Source organism: Panthera uncia (genome assembly GCF_023721935.1).
Source record: "Panthera uncia isolate 11264 chromosome D3 unlocalized genomic scaffold, Puncia_PCG_1.0 HiC_scaffold_8, whole genome shotgun sequence".
Lineage (NCBI taxonomy): Eukaryota > Metazoa > Chordata > Mammalia > Carnivora > Felidae > Panthera > Panthera uncia.
The window spans coordinates 44,389,727-44,407,774 of record NW_026057586.1 but is presented as its reverse complement, the minus strand read 5'-3'; the positions used below and the strand labels follow the sequence as shown (position 1 = coordinate 44,407,774).

Genomic DNA, 18,048 nt, shown 5'->3' with positions numbered 1-18,048 from the left:
TGTGGGTCCATTTCTGGGTTCTCTATTCTGTTCCATTGATCTATGTGTCTGTTTTTGTACAAGTACCATGCTGTCTTGATGATTACAACTTTGTAATATAGCTTGAAGTCCAGAATTGTGAGGTCTCCAGCTTTGGTTTTCTTTTTCAGGATTGCTTTGGCTATTCAGGGTCTTTTGCAGTTCCATACAAATTTTAGAATTGTTTTCTTTAGCTCTGTGAAGAATGCTGGTGTTATTTTGATAGGGATTACACTGAATGTATAGATGGCTTTGGGCGGTATCAACATTTTAACAATATTTGTTCTTCCAATCCATGAGCATGGAATGTTTTTCCATTTCTTTGTGTCTTCTTCAATTTCTTTCATAAGTTTTCTATAGTTTTCAGAGTATAGATCTTTTGCCTCCTTAGTTAAGTTTATTCCTAGATATTTTATGGTTTCTGTGCAATTGTAAATGGATCAATTCCTTGATTTCTCTTTCTGCTGCTTCACTATTGTTATATAAAAATGTAACTGATTTCTGTATGTTGATCTTATATCCTGAGAATTTGCTGAATTCATTTATCTGTTACAGCAGTTTTTTGGTGGAATCTTTTGGGTTTTCCACATAGAGTATCATGTTGTCTATAAAGAGTGAAAATTTGACTTCTTCCTTGCTGATTTGGATGCCTTTCATTTCTTTTTGTTTTCTGATTTCCAAGGCTAGGACATCCAACACTATGTTGAACAATAGTGGTGAAAGGGGACATCCCTGTCATATTTATTTAACTATTTTTTTAAAATCTTGAATGAGTGCATGTTAAATGTGTGTTGAAAGTCTTAAAAATTGAGGTGCTATTGATGTTTTAGGACATTTCAAAGAAGGGAAAAGCACAGTCACAAAGTAAGCAACAAGGGACTGAGCTTGCAAAGCAGATGTTCTACCATTTGCTTAATTTTCGTTAATAGATTTCACCTTTTGAGTTGAGAAAAAAATAAGCTTGTTCTTCCTTACTGGTAACTTTTTGCAAATAATGAAAATGAACAAACCTCTCCAACTTTAGGGATGATCTAATGTCATAAATAAAAAGTATGCAACTTCATTTAAAAATACTCATCATCTCTACCTACAAATCCATTCTCTGGCCCACCAGGACTATTCTTTACTTAACAGTTAACTAGAGTTGAAAGTGTTCTCTTACTTGGAAGAATCTGGATCAATATATATTTAACAGATGGTTTCTCTATAGTCTACTTTAGTAAGCCTTCTAATTAATATATTTCTTCTACACCATGCTTATGAAGCACCTTTCTCTGTGAGGATTCTTCTTTGTATTTTTTGTTGTGTTGTTTTTTAATATCAAGAATTCCTTGATCCAAAAAGGGGTCTTTCCTTTCATAAGTTAAAATTCTTCAAATTAAATTGAGTTTTTATATAAAATCTGTGGAATACAGCTGATCATTTTTTTCTATTTTTCTGGTAAAGAAATCGGGTCATTAAAAAATCATGGGCAAATAGATAATTGATGATATCAGGAACCTGTCTCCTGATATTTTCCTTACTTATCATTATATTACCATATATTTTTAATATTCTTTACCAACCCAAATAGCTAAATTCAAGAAGAACATCATATTTGAATGTACGGCCAGGGTTGCAATAAGGGTGAAACAATTTTCTCCCCAAAAGAAGCTAAATTGACTACAGGAGAGTATCACTCTATAGTCTTAGCCCCACTGGCTATATGTTTTCCTGAGCGACTCAGTTCAAACCAATTAAGCTTAAGCTTTGGAACATAATTCATTCGGTTATATAATGAAATGTGAACCATTATGTGTGTGTGTGTGTGTGTGTGTGTGTGTGTGTGTTGATCCAGATACACATAGTCATTTCAATAAAGTAATAATGGTGAGTAGAATCATAGATGCAAGATTGAAAAGCACCTTAGCAATGATCTAACCAAATCCTTTATGAAGCTCTTATTTATTACCATTCCTTACTGGTGGTGGCCCAACCTCTGTACAGTTTTACTAACGTAATCTCATTCTTCCCAGTCCTGGTGAAGTTTCCTTGTTATGAAATTATTTTTTATCCTGAGTAAAAACTTACCTCTGTAACTTTCATCTTAGTCCATGATTCCTTAAAGAATTAACCAACCTTAACCAATCAAAAAGTAAGGGTCCTGGAAGTCCCTTGTTTTAATGGGTAACATTTTTGTCCAGAACACTTTTTCTATATTCTTTGGTTTCCATCACGACTAGCACAACACAATGGAGTAGACTGAAAGGGTCCAGGAACTAATGCTGATCTCCCACAGCCAGGAGATGGACCTGCTACAAACAAGAGGATGTGGAAGCATTGTCTAATTCAGCAGGCAGGATGCAGAATCTGAGCAGAATGAATAACAAGTGACACAAAGAAGTCCTTGCAGGATGTCAGCAGCAGGAATGCCCATGACATTCTTGATATCTAAAGACACATATAGTCAAACTAGTATCACAAACTGAAGATGGTGATATTTATGACTACGTTGGCGAAGGTTAGGTCTCAATTTTGAAAACTCAGACCATCTTTGCAAATATAGATTTTGTGAGGACTGGATTTGTGTTCTTTGAAATGATGAGGAGTCTAGAAAATTTCCCCAATAATTTGAACTCTGTCCATTAACGACTTTGTTTTTGAAAGAGAGAGAGACAGGGAGAGAGAGAAAGGGAAAGAGAGAAAGAGAGAGAGAAAGAGAGAGAGAGAGAGAGAGAGAGAGAAGCAGAAGGAGAGGGAGAGAGGGAGTCTTAACCAGGCTCCATGCCCAAAGCAAGCCTGACACAGGGCTGGATCTCACCACTGTGAGATCATGACCTGAGCCTATATCAAGAGTCAGATGCTTAACTGACTGAGCCACCCAGGCACCCCTATTTAGTATCTTTGACTTCACTTTCTCATAAGTTTCTTTCACTTTCTCCTAAAAATCAGACACACTGACAAGCTGTGCATCAGTTGAGGTAGATTAGTTCTGTTAATAAAAGGAGTTTCCTCATAACCCTGGTGACTAGTGTTCCCTGCGAAGACCTTGTTGCCTTAAAAAGATTTTCCAATTGTTGAAAAATATTTTATTAAGCTAGAAATTCAACATGGTATTGAAGTGACTGGTGCTTTGATTTGTAAGGAAAGGTCAGGATGATGAGACACTGGAAAGAATAAGGAGTCAAGGAACCAGAGTTCTTGTCCTGCTTTTGTCTCTAGCTCTTCGTGTCACCTTTGGTCACACAGAATATTAGAATCCACGAATACAAAGGGAACTTAAAGAGACATCTGGTTTACCACTGTGGCCAATTTAGCTTTCTCTCAAACAATAAAGTTTCTTTAAGCCAGTATCTATAGAATCATAACAACAGCATTTTAGAAACAGTATAAATAATCTTCCCCCAAGGAGCAATTATGGAGGTAATCACATCTGTGAGGAGAAAAGACATTTTCTTGCCTTCACATTTTTTTTTTTTTTTTTTTTTTTTGGTATTAATGATCAGGCTTTAAAAGATCCACAAAGAGAATGCAAACAATAACATTTAAGAGGGTAGTCATACAAGGAGTCCATTGCTCAGTTGTCTAGGATGAATGCTAAGATTGAGAAGGAGAAAAGGGACAGGGGCTGAGGTCATTTATACATTTTTGATTAATTCAGATTTTTATCTTCTATTGACTACACTGTTTGAACACACACATTACAAACAAACAAATACATTTTTTCTTGTTACCAGACAAAAAAAATGCAACTAAAAGAAAATGGTAGTTGGGAAATATGTGTCTTTACATTGGCAGCCCTCACATATCATACGATTATGGGTTGGTAGACACTTGGGAAGGGTGGTGGGCACAGGTAAATAGGCCAAATTAGAATTCCCTAGGATTACCGGCAATTTTAGGGCACCGGAAGCTGGAAGATTGCACTTTTGCAAAGATTTACTTCATAAATTAAATTTTATCATATTTCATGACTTTAAGCCAAAAACCAAGTAATACAAATCTGGAATTTAAAAATTTATCAGTGTGCAAATAGGGGCCCCTACTATGCACAATGGCACTGTGTCAAAACATCACTCACTTCTAGATACACTAGAATTTAGGAATGGAATAATTCTTAAAATCCCTCCAAAATTTAAGAATTCTTTTTGGTTAAGTAGTCAACACTATCCTGAAAAAATTGACTCCATAAATGGTTTTAAGACAAATAATTAAGATTCACAGATATTTGGGCAAATAAAATGGTTGTCAACTGTTACAATTCCAATTTTTAAAGTTGGTGGTTATAAGATTCACCTTTTAATAGGGAATGATGAAAAAAATCACATTCTATCTCATTTTCTTTTGAATACAGTGAGAGAATGGGAAGGACATGATTGATGTGAAAGTGAAAAAGCTAAATGTATTAATTTATTTTAATTAATTTAATGTCAATCAATTGTAGGACCATAAACCATTACTTTTTTAGTGTGGGTTTTAGAATATTCAATTGCAAATAGATTTTTTTTTAAAAAAAGCTGAAAGTAAAAACAGGAAATAATTGCAGCTAATTAGTCCAAATCTTACCTGAGGTTGCTTTTTGTTCTCTTTTCTTCTCCACTCTCCCTGAAATGAGAAGTGGCAGGTCAGTTACAGAGTGGGTCCATGAGAACTAGGTGTAACTAAGAGGAAACCCCGTTTATGGCAATTTCCAAACATAATCACTCCTCAGCTGTGTCCAAGATGCTTCTAGAGATGACGGGCATGGGCATAGTTGAAGGGGATGAAAAATGCTCTCAATCCAATTTATGAAAACCAACAATAAATGAGGATGCATGAAATAAAACATGCTGTTGGGTTTTAAAAATCTTGTTAGTAAGAGTCATTTACTCAACAATAAACTTACAAGGATCAAATCCCCATAGCACAAACTGTGGGGATAAACACCCGAGTTAAATAAGATCAAGGCCTCTTACGACCTATTTGGGGAGATAAAGGACAGACAATGCAATGTGAGATGAGATGTGCCCCAAAAGGTACAAACTGTTTAAAGATATGAGAGGATGAAGTGATTAGTTTAGGAAATAAAGGGGTGCCCTCGAAGTTAAGGAGAAAGTGATATTTGATTTGGACCTCAAAAGATACATGTGATCTGGGAAATTTGAAATAGGGAAAGTACTGGTGATCATTAAAAGAGATAGTATGGGTTATACAAGACAAGGCTATTTGAGCAAGTGCCATGTTTAAAGCTTGCTTTAGGAACTATGGTTTTGCATAGATGGCTATCTTAGAGCTTAGGCAAGAGATGATGGACTGAGCATGGCAGCAGGAAGAGGGAGGTAGGAGGGCAGGACTTAGAAGGCCCAGGGAGTTACAAAATGTGAAGTGCAAGGGAGAAGTAAAAGTCGAGATGAATGGCTATCTAGGTGACTTTGGGCACGGTGATGCAATGTGGGGGAATGGTAAAATGGGATGGGGGCATGGGGATGACTGGTTCAGTTTTAGACTTACTGAGTTTGAAGTCTTACAGAGACATGGGGCCTGGGAGAGAGATGAAAATCTAAGTTACGGATGCAGAAAAGGTCCATTTTGAGAAGACAGCTGGACCTGAGGTGGGGAATGGGAACAGAAAGGCAGGCGGCACAGAGGGCGAGGCTGAGGATAGTGACCAAGAAAACAAAACTGCTACTTCTATTTTGAGATGTAGGGCCATGAGAAGAAGCAGCAGAGATCCACGGAGATCAACAGAGCACAGAACCGTGTGCCACAGATAAATTTAGGAAGTATGGAGGGCACCCACAGCATCGGAATCTTCTGGGTTCATTGTGAGAGAGCAGGTTTAGCAGAGCAGGGGCGGGGAACACAAGACACTCTGAGAGCCTGAGGAGTAGGGGGTGGTGAGGAAGACGAGGCTGAGGAAATGGCTTCTTGCTCATGAAATCTGGCAGCCCACAAATGAATGAGATTAGGGCAACAGCCTGAGCAGAAGAAAACCCGGGCTAGGGGATGCTTCATCATGGTTACAGGCTTAGATAAGGAACTCTGCTCAGGGCACTGCTGTGTGGCAACAACACCGTGGAGGTGAGAGCCTTGGTTTTGTGATGGGCAAGCGAGGGCACCCTCTGGCCATCGCTTTCTTGTCACCTTTCAAGATTTCACAGATGGAGCTAGTTACTGAGAGGGTGTGCAATACACGCAAACGGCATGTAAACTTTATCTAAGTTTTTCTACCAGCCTTTCCTGTCTTTTAAAATCCTAAAATATAAGGTGGAGAATGTATAACCTTTTTCTCATGCAGCCGCCAAAAGCACAGAATTCATCTAACTGGCATTTTGATTAATGGCACATTCTATTCATGTAGGTGATTTCCAGAGGTCTTGTTTGATACGATTTATTTCAATGATTCAAACAGATAAATGACATGAGTAGTCCACTTAAAGGCTTCATTCATTACCAAGTGTGATGGAGGTACCTCCTCATTTAAGTTTTTTTTTTTTATCAGGCAAGCAACTGTTTACTATTTGATTACCAATTGTTCTATACTAGAGGCCTCAAACATTTTTACAAATTTAAAAAATGTTATTTGAGTCCTGAATTATAAAATGTTTTGAGACAAACATCTCTTTGGAAAGTCTTTAATTTGCAGAAGAATGAGTCATAAATTCCGAAAGTTGACAATGAGAGTATTAGGGATAAATAATATGGTGTGATACTCAGTCTCAAGATACTCCCGAAGACCATTGTCTTTCTGGTCCTCCTGGTAACCGTGTCCTTGTGTGGTGCCCTCCCACACTGATTTAGACTGACTTGTGTAATCAAGAGGATTTTGCAGAAATGATGGAATGTGACTTCCAAGGTTGGGCCTTAAAACCGTTGTGGTTTCCATCTTGCTCTCTCGGATCACTCTCTCTGAGGGGAGCCAGTTAATAGGTTACGGGGACGTTCAAGTAACCCTATGGAGAGGCTCATGTGACAAGGAACTGAGGCTTCCTGCCAGCTATCAGCACCAACTTCCCAGGCTCATGAGCAGTCTGTCCACCAGCCTCATTCAAACCTTTAGATGGCCACAGCTCTTGCTGACTCCTTGACTGCCGTTGCATGGGAGGCCCTGCCCCAGAACCATCCAGTTAGCCATGCCAGAGAAAATGTATGACACGCTAGATGTTTATTGTTGGTTTCAGCTGCTATGTTTTCGGTAAACTGTTATACAGTAATTTTATTATGGAAGTCTAGGTTAGTTTATCACTTCCCACACCAACAGTGATATAACTGGTGGCAAATAAGTCAGTCTCCCTGACTTTCTTTCTGTAGAATGAGGATCAGAACCTGTTTCTCTGGAATGTGGTGAGGAGTAAATAATTCCATATGCAGAGCCAGCAAGAAATGGAAACTCACACAAGATATTGGGGTTCAATGTTTCAGAAGGGAGGCTGGAAGGCCTTGCTGTAATGGTTTTTCCCTGAGACCTTAAATAGTCCTCTACCCCTGTGTCGTATGCAAGGGCTCTGTAAACCGAAGAGTGCTATATAAATGTTATTTCTTGGTTTTATTATGCTATTAGTTCTGTTACAGGAATCAATTTAGATTTCTCTTCTTAATTACATATACACTAGACAGCAAACTAGAAAAATAAAAGACTAGTTAAGACACCATGATGTTGATTAAGAGATACAGAGAATATTGCTTAACTGGAGATGACCCTCTAGGTTTCTTGTTTAGTCCCTTTATCTTGCCCCAAATGAGGGTTATCTTGCCCCTCATTCTTTCAGTGTGCCCTTATACAAAGAGATGGTTCTGAGGGTGCCTGAGTGGCTGAATTGGTTAAGTATCTGATTCTTGGTTTTGGCTCAGGTCATGATCTCATGGTTTGTGGGTTCAGGCTCTGCACTGGGCTCTGTGTTGACAGCTTGGAGCCTGCTTGGGATTCCCTCTCTCTCTTTCCCGCTCTCTCTTTCTCTTCCCCTTTCTTGCTCATGTGCTCTTTCTCTCTAAATAAGTAAATAAATAAATAAATAAATAAACATTAAAAAAAAGAAAGAAAGAGATGATTCTGACACCCATATCTCTACTCCAAATCTACCTAGATTTTAGGCCTACTGGAAATCTCTATCTGTGTTTAATACGGCACTATAACACATATCCTGAACTTGAATCATTGTGTTTCCCTGCAGAACTGCTCGTGTTTGGAGCTGTCCTCCAGTCTGCTCAGGCCCCCAAACATGAAGCCTCAGAGTCACCAGCTTCTCCCTTTCACTCAATGTCCACACCTAACACGATCCTCACCTCACTCCATTCTCCCTGTATAGGCCCTTGGATCTACACTCTCCTTTCTCACTGCCACTGCCCTCGTTCACAAACGTGACACAAACTTTCTTCCTGGGGTTATTTTCTACACACCCGTAACTGATTTCATTGATTTTATGGATGGCTTTTCCGTCCTTGAGTTGGATCACTACTAAAGATTAAAATCCACATGCCCTAATGTGAAATTGATGACCCCGGAAGATTTGGCCACAACCTACCTTCTCTACCACCCCTCAAGCACCATACAGAACACTGGTCAGTTATGCCAAGAATCCCACCTCCCATCCCAACTCCCTGTACCAGCTGTCCCTGCTTCCTGGAATGTCCTGACATGTCAGTCCTGCCTATCAGAACTCTGTTCATCCTTTAGAGCTGAGTCAGATGGCAGTCCTTCTGAGAAGTCTTCTGCATTGCACCACCCCAACTCTCCACTCCCTGCAGAATTAATCGCCCTCTGCTATGCTCGTTCATCCTTTATTTATACCTCTGCCACAGTACTAACTCCAACGTTTGGCTCATAATTAGTTGTGTGTCCCCCAACTGGCTTCTGTTAGGGCAAGGGGTGTGTACTTTACCCCTCTCTGTCTCCTCCTGCCTAGCAGAGCTGGGGACACAAATGCTTGGGATTGAGTCAGCACACACAGAGAGTTATGAAATGCCCCAGCCCTCCTTAAAATGCTAGAGAACATGAAGCAAATTTTAGTACTGCCAACACCGAGTGCAAGTACAACCCAGAACAGGGCTTTTACCAGATATATACACTACAACTGACACCCTAGAAAACTATTATATTAGAAACGTGGGTAACAAAATAACAGACAGGCTTTCAGAATAATGAACATGCATTTTTCCTTAGCTGTGCTTTATTTTATCACAGATTCTAGTTGAAAAACAAAACATTAAAGTATGGTTTGCACCCTACTTCTCTTTAAACCTGGATGCGGCACTCCTCCTGTGAGAATAAAAATGGACAGTAGTCTCCTAAAAATGGAATTTGTTGGGGAAAACTTTTCTTCTGAGAAAATGTGTTTAATTGAACATTAACATTCCACCTGTCACGACTACTTATTTATATAAATGGAGCATTGATATTTTTAAAAGCTCTCTTAGACTTGAAGTTGTTGATTTTGTTCCATGGAGGAACATTAAATATGTATCAATTTACAGCACATTTCTGTACCTCAGTACAGAAGCAGTACCCTAGTCACAGTGATGGTTTCTGATCTTTTAAAACCATGGGCACATAAATGACAATCCAGTGATGTCTCACCAATAATGAGGAGGGGTGTTTGTATGACAAATCGTATTTTAGGTCACTTCTAATGGAAAGGAAATTGTGTGTGTGTGTGTGTGTGTATACACACACACACATACATGTATATGTGTATATGTATATGTATGTGTGTGGCACATATATGTATGTATATGTATGTACATGCACATACATACACATGTACATATACATGCACTACATTCATGTATATGTGATACATATGTATGTAGTTTTATACTCAGATATAGTCTTGTCTCTGAAATATACTCTTTCTTCTACCTGCTTCCATCTTTGTATAATAAAGTCTGTCATGGAATCTTATCAAGCCTCCCTCACTGCACTACCAATTTCTCAGTAGCCAATTCTGAGTTCACGTTCCCTCGCAGGCATTTTATCTGCCCTGCGCTGAGAGGTAAGATTAATCACATCCTGTTGCTAGGATACCTGAGAATGTTCATTTATGTCCGATGTTGCTTTGGCAAAATGCACTATGAAGAAGGCATAGAATCATGACAAGGAAAATTACTGTGCACATGCTACTTATTAAAAAAAAAAAAGTGGGGTGAGGGCGAAGCAAAGAAATACACCTACCAGATAATATAATGCTAACTCCCATGAATTTTTTAATATCATTTTTGTTTCACGTGGATTTTAATGGAAAACCACGGGCCATATTTTTGGATAATGAGACTCTGTAGTACTTCTATACTTTTGAGTTAACAGGAAAAGTAGAAGGCGGTAAGGTTTTAATTTTGTTTATGGGGTGTAAGAGAGGAAGGGGCTTTAAGATTTACTCACTTCAAACGCCCCAATTATAGACAGGGTAATGAGGTTACAGTGCTAGTTGGTTTGCGGAACCAACCCAAAAGCCAGGCCACCACCACTGCCCCACTGTCATGTTTAGCTATTTTAACGCGAGACTTAGGAGAAAAGTGTTCTTCGGAATGTGCTTTTGGGTAATAAGAAAAAAATGCCTTGATCAATATCTTAAAAAAACTATTGCTGATTTGGGTATTAATATGCCAAAGATTCCTGCTTACTGATTGTAATGAGAGAGAATATGAATATATAAAGTCCACCCAAATGCAAAATTCTCTTATATTTCTTCTAATGGAGAACAACATGATCCAGTGAAAGAAACATGGTCTTTGGAGTTAAATGCACTGACTTCTCACCTTGACCATGGGTACCTATGAGCTCTGTGACTCTGGGATGAAACGTAGAGTAACTTCTCATTATAGGCTTCTTTTTGTTGTTCATCCTCCTCCCCCTCCTCCTTTCTCTCTCATATATGTGTATGTGTGTGTATACAAGACATCTCTCTCTGTCTCTCTCTCTCTCCATCTCTGATATTCTGACTGAAAGCAGAAACAATTTGAGTTTTACTTCCATTATCATTTCCAAGGGATACTAACCTAGTACCATTACTACAATCACGCTAATAATAGCAGCTAATGTTTATTAAGCAATGTTTACATGCTTGTCATTGTTAACTTATCCGTATATGGATTAACTCGATTTATTTTCAACGTAGTATAAAGGCTTTGCAAATATACCCATTTCAGGTAAGGAAACTGCGTACAAATTTGGTTAAATAATTTTGCCAAATCATTACCTGCTAAGTGGCAAATACATAATGAGAAGACAAAAAAAATAGTTGGGTCAAAGGGTAGGGAGAAATAAAAATTAGGATATCCATAGGCTACATAATAATCAGTCCCTAGGTTTTGAGGGTTGCCTGCATTAATTATTTTGTTAAAAACATTTCAGATTCTTTTCACTAGCTATTGCCCATTTGTCAAATGATTTGTTTGAATGACTCAATAGCTTACTTTAACTGCTAAGTACCTAATCACAATATTTCAATAGCAGCATGCCAAAAAGGCCTTCGGACTTTGTGTGTATTTTTTTAGTACTTTAGCATTTATTTAGTACTTTTGATGAGTTGGGCACTGTAAACCTTTGCAATAGCTCCATGGAATAGATCATGACGTCCATTTGCCAGTGTAGAAAGTAGGCTCGGAAATTTTTGTGTGATAGTCACAAGGCTCCAGCCAGGGAACAGTTGGAACATGAGCACAGAAACTGTTACCTCTTCCGAGCTCACTGGCTCGGTGATTAGGGCAGTCCTGTAGATGGCGAAGAGCTCAGGTCTGCAGCTCCAGCCACTTAATCAGTGTGGGATGTTGGGCGCATCATTTAATCTCTGGAAATCACACTGCATTCGTCTGCAAATGAGGGTAAGAGTAGTTCCCACTTCACGGGGTCATTGTGAGGGTTACACAAAATGATACGTTTAATAATAATCCTAAATATTTTGAGTAGATCTTATGCAATCGAGTGTATAATGCCGTCACCTCAGTGCTCAGGACACCGCCACACACAGTATTGCTAGGTGCTTCTCTTTATGAACATTTCATGTCAGCTGGTCCCTGGTAACATAGGATAATGCTTAATATTCTCAAGGCCAATGGCTACATTGACACAAATATTATAAAGGTCGGGCTTTGAGAGATTCTTGATATCTTTACCGTCACCTCTCTCTTGCCTTCCCTTAGAATTTCTAAGAAAGAAGCGGCTTTCCATTTTAGAAAATCCCTTTCCTTTGGCCTTCATGCCCTCTTTCCGAACGCAGCTGGGTTCGATGACACACGGTTGACATGCAAACCTCTTTGCAGTTATGAGCTAGGCTCATATGATCTTAGAATCCGGGGTTTGTGGTTTGAATCCCTACCCTCATTTTGTAGTGAGCAGCAGCCATGGAGCTCTCCAAATAGAAAGGGAGAGCTTTTCTAGAAATCCTAAGTCCCCATTGCCACAACTTTCTCCTCGCAACCAACGGTAGGACCTTGAATAAGTAACCTGACTTTTCCAAGATCCGGTGTTCCTTTGAGTTAGATAGGTAGGTAACTACAACTCCAAAAGAAATCATACAAACAGGGCTTTGAGAGGATTGTAAGCCCTGCGCCCAGAGCAGGAACAGAGAAGCCTAACCGGGCCGGTTCAAAGACCAACTGGTCTAAAGTGGTCTGCATAAGCCTGCAGAAACTGCCTAGTTTCTGTTTGGTCAATAGCATGAAAAGGCTGTGGGGCTTATTTTGTCATTTACGCCTGGATTAATGCTGATGCTGCAATGGCACCAGTCTTAGCAGACGACGGTGACGAGCCTCTGTATGGTTGTGGGTCCTCACACCCTCCTGCAGGTTTAGATAAACTCCACTTGTTCTCCTGTCCATTTCTATTTGGTCAGTTCAAATGCTGCTGGGATGCCCAGGCAGAGAGGGCCATTATGAGCACACTGCATGCTGTGAGCTCCAGACAGTGTGTACTGAGCTACAGAGGCTGGCCCTTCAGATATCGCTCCAGATAGAGCTAAGCCTCCAAGGTTGACCATCTGCCTTGGCAGGGCTGACACTCCATCTGCACTCCCCAGCCCTGGGGTCTGCCATCCGTCACAGCGAGTAGAAAACCTAAGGAGAACTGAATGCTCCAGGATCTTCCTGGGCTGACCGCTCTGCAAAGAGACGGCAAAACCAGTGTGAGAAACAGCAGTTTTATGTTGTCTTGGACAGTGTCAAGCACAGAATTTCTTCCCACTTAGATCCACTGGACAAGTGCATAATTAATGTGACAAGCAGCCGTTCCTTTCGGATTCCCCACGTTGGCCCGGGTGAATTCAATCTTAGAGCAAACCTTTTGATATTCAGAACCTCATTCTGAGGCAGTCATTTTTGGCAGAGAAGTTTTTTGGAAGACCTTTAGATGTTGAAGTCAGATTGGGGGAAGAAAAAATACCCAGTGATTGCCAGGTCTTAAATCTCTCTGCAAAATGGGAATGCTAGTTTTACTAACGTATGCTTCAGCTCCTGACTAAAGCAGGGATGTGTATGTTTATACTTTGCATTGTACGGTAATATGTTTCTAGTAAGTTAGGTGTGAATAAGTATTTTTACATGACATAATATTCTAAATGTCTGCTGAATGTTCATCATGCAAAAGAAAGAGGAATGAATCATTTTGTAAAATAAAGAATCTTTTCATAAGACGTTTATTCAATCCTGTGCAAGAATAAACATGACCGTATGTTAAGAGGTGGAGTTGAATTCCCTTCCTGTTGAATCTGTCCAGGCCTTAGTAACTTGTATAACAAACTTCATATGCTGGAAACACCAGTTTTTAGGCTTGGACGTTTAGAATCAAGAGGCTTCTATTTCCTGGGTCTTTGATTACTTGCTCTGGGAGAAGCCGGCCATAATGTAATAAGTCAGACTACCTTGAGACCACCATGCTGTGAGGAAGCTCAAGTTAGCCACACACGGAGGCCACAAGGAAGGAGAGCTGCCTGTACTGTACAAGACCAGCAGCTAGCTCTTCCTGCCATCGCAACCCAGGTGCCAGATGTGAATGAGGAAACCGTCTGGGAGTGGCTCCTTCAGCTCAGCCACCTTAGCAGATGCCATGCGGATTGGGGACCAACTGCCTGGCTGAACCCTTTCCAAATTCCTAACCCACAAAGCTGCAAGCACAATAAATGTCTGTTTTATATCATTAAGTTTTGGCATACATCCATACGTAGCAATAGATAGTAAAAACAACTCCTTTTTCTGTTTTCTGAGAACATTTACTGATATACCTATCAATATATACCAGTATACATTGCTGGGTTTTTTTTTTTCTCCAGGAATTCACAGCTGTGCTAGATTCTTTCTTTCCTAAGCTGGTTTCCTCAACTATATTATAAATGTGTTCTGTTACCCAGCATTTTAGCATGTCAACTTATTCCATTTCAAAAAACAGGATAAAATCTGTTCTAATCAGGAGTGTGGTTAAAGTACAATCTATGTAGATTAATACATATCTTGGATTTCTAAGAGTATTACAATATCACCCTATGTCCAGGTTACCAGTCAAAAGGAGAGTAGAGACTTGCCAGTTAACTCGCATCTTAGAACCTGTGAACCATCAACAGGGGTACCCATGTGAAACAACAACATGTAAATCTCCATCCAGGCATCAAAAACTTCATCACTTACAGTTAGGATTATATAGAAACCCTCTGAACTGAAACACTGAAAAGATTCAGCAGCAATTTCTGCTAAATAATTAAATATTACCTTATTTTCCCCAGGTGGATTTACTTTTAAAGGATGAATTAGTAGAATCTATATCGAATTAAAAGCATTAATATTATTTAGGGTTAATTTTCTGTATGAAGGCAAGAAGGGGAAACATTTCATTACGGAACGTAATGATAGGAGTCCAATCAGAATCTATGCTTGCGAAGTCAAGAGTTTTTTCACTTTAAACAGCAATTTATTTGGCTAACAGACACCCGATCATGCCCAGCTTTTCATCTGGAGGAAATGACCACATTTCATTGCTCTCTCTCCCATGCTCTTAATAATCACCTCATTAGCTCGTGGAGAAAGCTGGTGGAGGCCAGAGGTGAGCTGGATTTTATTCTTTGAGACGTCAGCATGGGTTTCATTTCCACTGGCCCCAAGTTTTTCCTTTTATTTTAATCTTTAAAAAAAACCTCATCATACTCATTTTTTCCTTCACATTGACCCACATCAAAGGTTTGGGCCTTAGACATGCGGGGAAGCTCTTATTTCACGGACTGAAGGAAGAAAATAAGGAAAGTGTGCTTAGATCAGTGGGTATTGATTTACTGCTCTCAGGCATTGCAGTGTTCTTTGTAATCTTGTGAAACTATCCTCTGTAAACCGGGTTGACTACCTGAGTTTACTAGAAAAGTTGTTGATTATCTAGTACATTTTATGTGCAGGAGAAGAGGCCCACTGACATTCAGATACTTAGAGGAGAAAGAAGAAAGAGCAAATGTTGAGGGCCTATTACCTGACAGGAGGAAAAGTAGGCATTTTACATCTGTAGTGTGACTGTAAAGAGTCAACAAGAAATTCACAGTCAAGGGCAGTGCCACAGAGGAGCCGGTAGCCTGGCTCAGTGGGTGAGGCCTTCCGTGGGGAATGGACGTGGGCCTTTATCTAATAACAGAGAGTGGGAGACCCTCAGGAGGGAAGAGAAATCAAGATTGGAACACCTAACTCAATAAGCTATTTTCTGGCAAAATCTTTTATTCTGAGACGCTGATCTCAGAAAAAGCAAACCAGGCCCTGACATAGTGCCGCGGGGAGCTCCTTCTGATACGGCTCATCCAGGAAGACAGGGAGCGGAGCACCCCAGGGAGTGGGTGGAGGTGAGCACAGAAGGGGAGTGGGGACACGAGAAGGCTCTCCCAACTCTCTTCAGCCACTGGAAGCCTCTGAGTGTGGCATTCCGGAGGCGGGGGAGTAACTTTCTAGCTTTATTGGCTGTGGCAGACACAGCTGAGCGCCTACCCTGTGGTCATTTGCCCTCTCATTCCATGCTGGTATCCTCCCCTACCCTCGCAAGACACCAATGAAACATGACTGATGTACACGCATCATTGTGGCCCCGTTCCCCTTGCTTTGGGTAGTTGTTTGACAGTTCTGGCCAATGACATGAATTCTGTTGAAGAATTTCATCAAAAGGTTTTCCTTGCTGATAAAAAGAGGCAGATGGGAGAAAATGTTTCCTTTTCTTTCGGTGGATGTCCCATCTGGGTAAGATGCCTGGAACGTGAGGAAAAAACCAACATACTGCAAGGATGACATAAGGGAACACACCCCAGGATGATGTCACTGAGGCTCTTAGCTACTGCACCATGGACCCTCCTCACCTCAGGATTTCTTGTTATGAGTTATTTAACACTGACCCCGCTTTTTAAAGTTACAGGTTTTAGTTACTTGCAGCTGAAAGCATCCTATCTTCCACACAGGCCAACCTCAAAATAATATTATTCTATGCTAAATAAACTGGGAATGCTGAATAATTATTTAGCTAAGTATGCTATGCTAAATAAACTAGAAATTAAACCTGACGGAAAGAGCATTGCCTTCAAGGTGTCCCCAGGAATTGTGAAGGTGAGACTATTCCCCAGCCAGGGGCTGCATTTAGAAGGTCCACTCTCGCCCTCTTCCAGACACATCACCTCCACCTGGGTGAGGAGGGGCAAGGTGTTTGCTCTTGGAGTCGATGTCTTACCTGGACCATGCACTGAGTGCTTGGGATACCAGAATTCTCTGGCCAATCACCCCTGAGGCCATGCTGGCTCTGTATGGGCCTTCTTCCTAGATCTCTAGAGGGGGGTATACCAGACCAGACTGCACCACTGGAGTGAGGCCTTACAGTGTATTCTAAGAACGCCTGGGGCTTGGATGTGTATACAGTCTGGTCCCAGTGCGTGTGCATGAAGCTCCTCACAATGCAGGAAGGGATGTGATGCAGGCAGAAAGAAAAGGTGGCCCATGCTGGTTCTCTTGCCTCAGGCCCAGCAAATATAGCAGCAGATCTGTCACGACACACACACCAAAGGTAGTTGCTATAAGAATGTCTAGAAATGATGGGCACGCATACGTTGCTTCACCGAATTCTCACAGTAGTCCAAGGAAAGGAAGGAGGAGGTATTTTACCCGCAGTTGATAAATGAGGAAACAACAGAGGCTCAGAGAGGTGACCTCATCCAAGATTACCCAGGAAGTGTTCGATCCTGGATTTGAACCCAGAACTTTCAAATATCTCATTGTTTACCACATATACTCCCTCAGATTTTATGTGATGGCGGTTTAATTTCCACATGAAATTGAGACACAGATTGATTTAAGTTATCGTTTTTACTTGTGCAGTTTCCAGTTTCCTATCTTAAAACACCTAGCAATGCTTACCTAAAGGGGTAAGATACAAATAAATAAAGTTCAGTCAAATTTCTTTATAAGTGAATCACTCTTACATTTATTTGTATATTAAAAAGTTGAAAAAATCCTAATAAAATACTATACTGGCATAAAATAAATAAAATGGGTCAGGGTTAGCCTTTCCTCCTCTCATGCTATTATAGGATATAGATGATCCATTCTCATTTGTATAACATGAAAATGTTCTCTGAAGTCTTTTGGAAATGGGTCAATTCTATTCTTTTTCCTTTGTTGTGCAAAATACAAGTTTTTTTTTTTTTTACATAAAATTATCTGAACCGGCTGTTTAGATAGCCCCAATCTGTCACTTTGATTTTAAATTCCCCAATTCACTATTTGCTACAATTTTTTTAAAAAAGTTATGAGCTTATTTGCATATTTATAATATTTGTTTTAAATTTCAGTTCTTTTGTCCTCCAGTTGAACCTATTGTACTGAAATCTGAGTGAGGGTGGTGGAGGGGAGGCCAGGAGAGTTAGAGACCTTCACAGCATTGCTTTTCATCTTTTCTGGGGTAACTCTGGAAGGAGGAGATGTCAATTCCACATGTGTATGACCCACTTATATACCCAGGGACACCTAAGAGATTTCTCCCAGAACCCGGAATATCTAAGGGATACCCCCTTTGCTTGATATATATATCAGGAGATATATCTATATCTATATCTATATCTATATCTATATCTATATCTATAT

The 18,048-nt window shown here is 40.0% G+C and overlaps 1 protein-coding gene across 1 annotated transcript in view; it reads right to left on the bottom strand.

Moving 5' to 3' along the window:
* Window positions 1-18,048, bottom strand: part of CHST9 (carbohydrate sulfotransferase 9) — a 201,146-nt gene that overhangs the window by 129,156 nt on the left and 53,942 nt on the right. Inside the window, exon 2 of the mRNA XM_049620314.1 lies at window positions 4,564-4,602. Coding sequence (XP_049476271.1) covers window positions 4,564-4,602 — 39 coding nt within the window. The remainder of the gene's footprint in view (window positions 1-4,563; window positions 4,603-18,048) is intronic.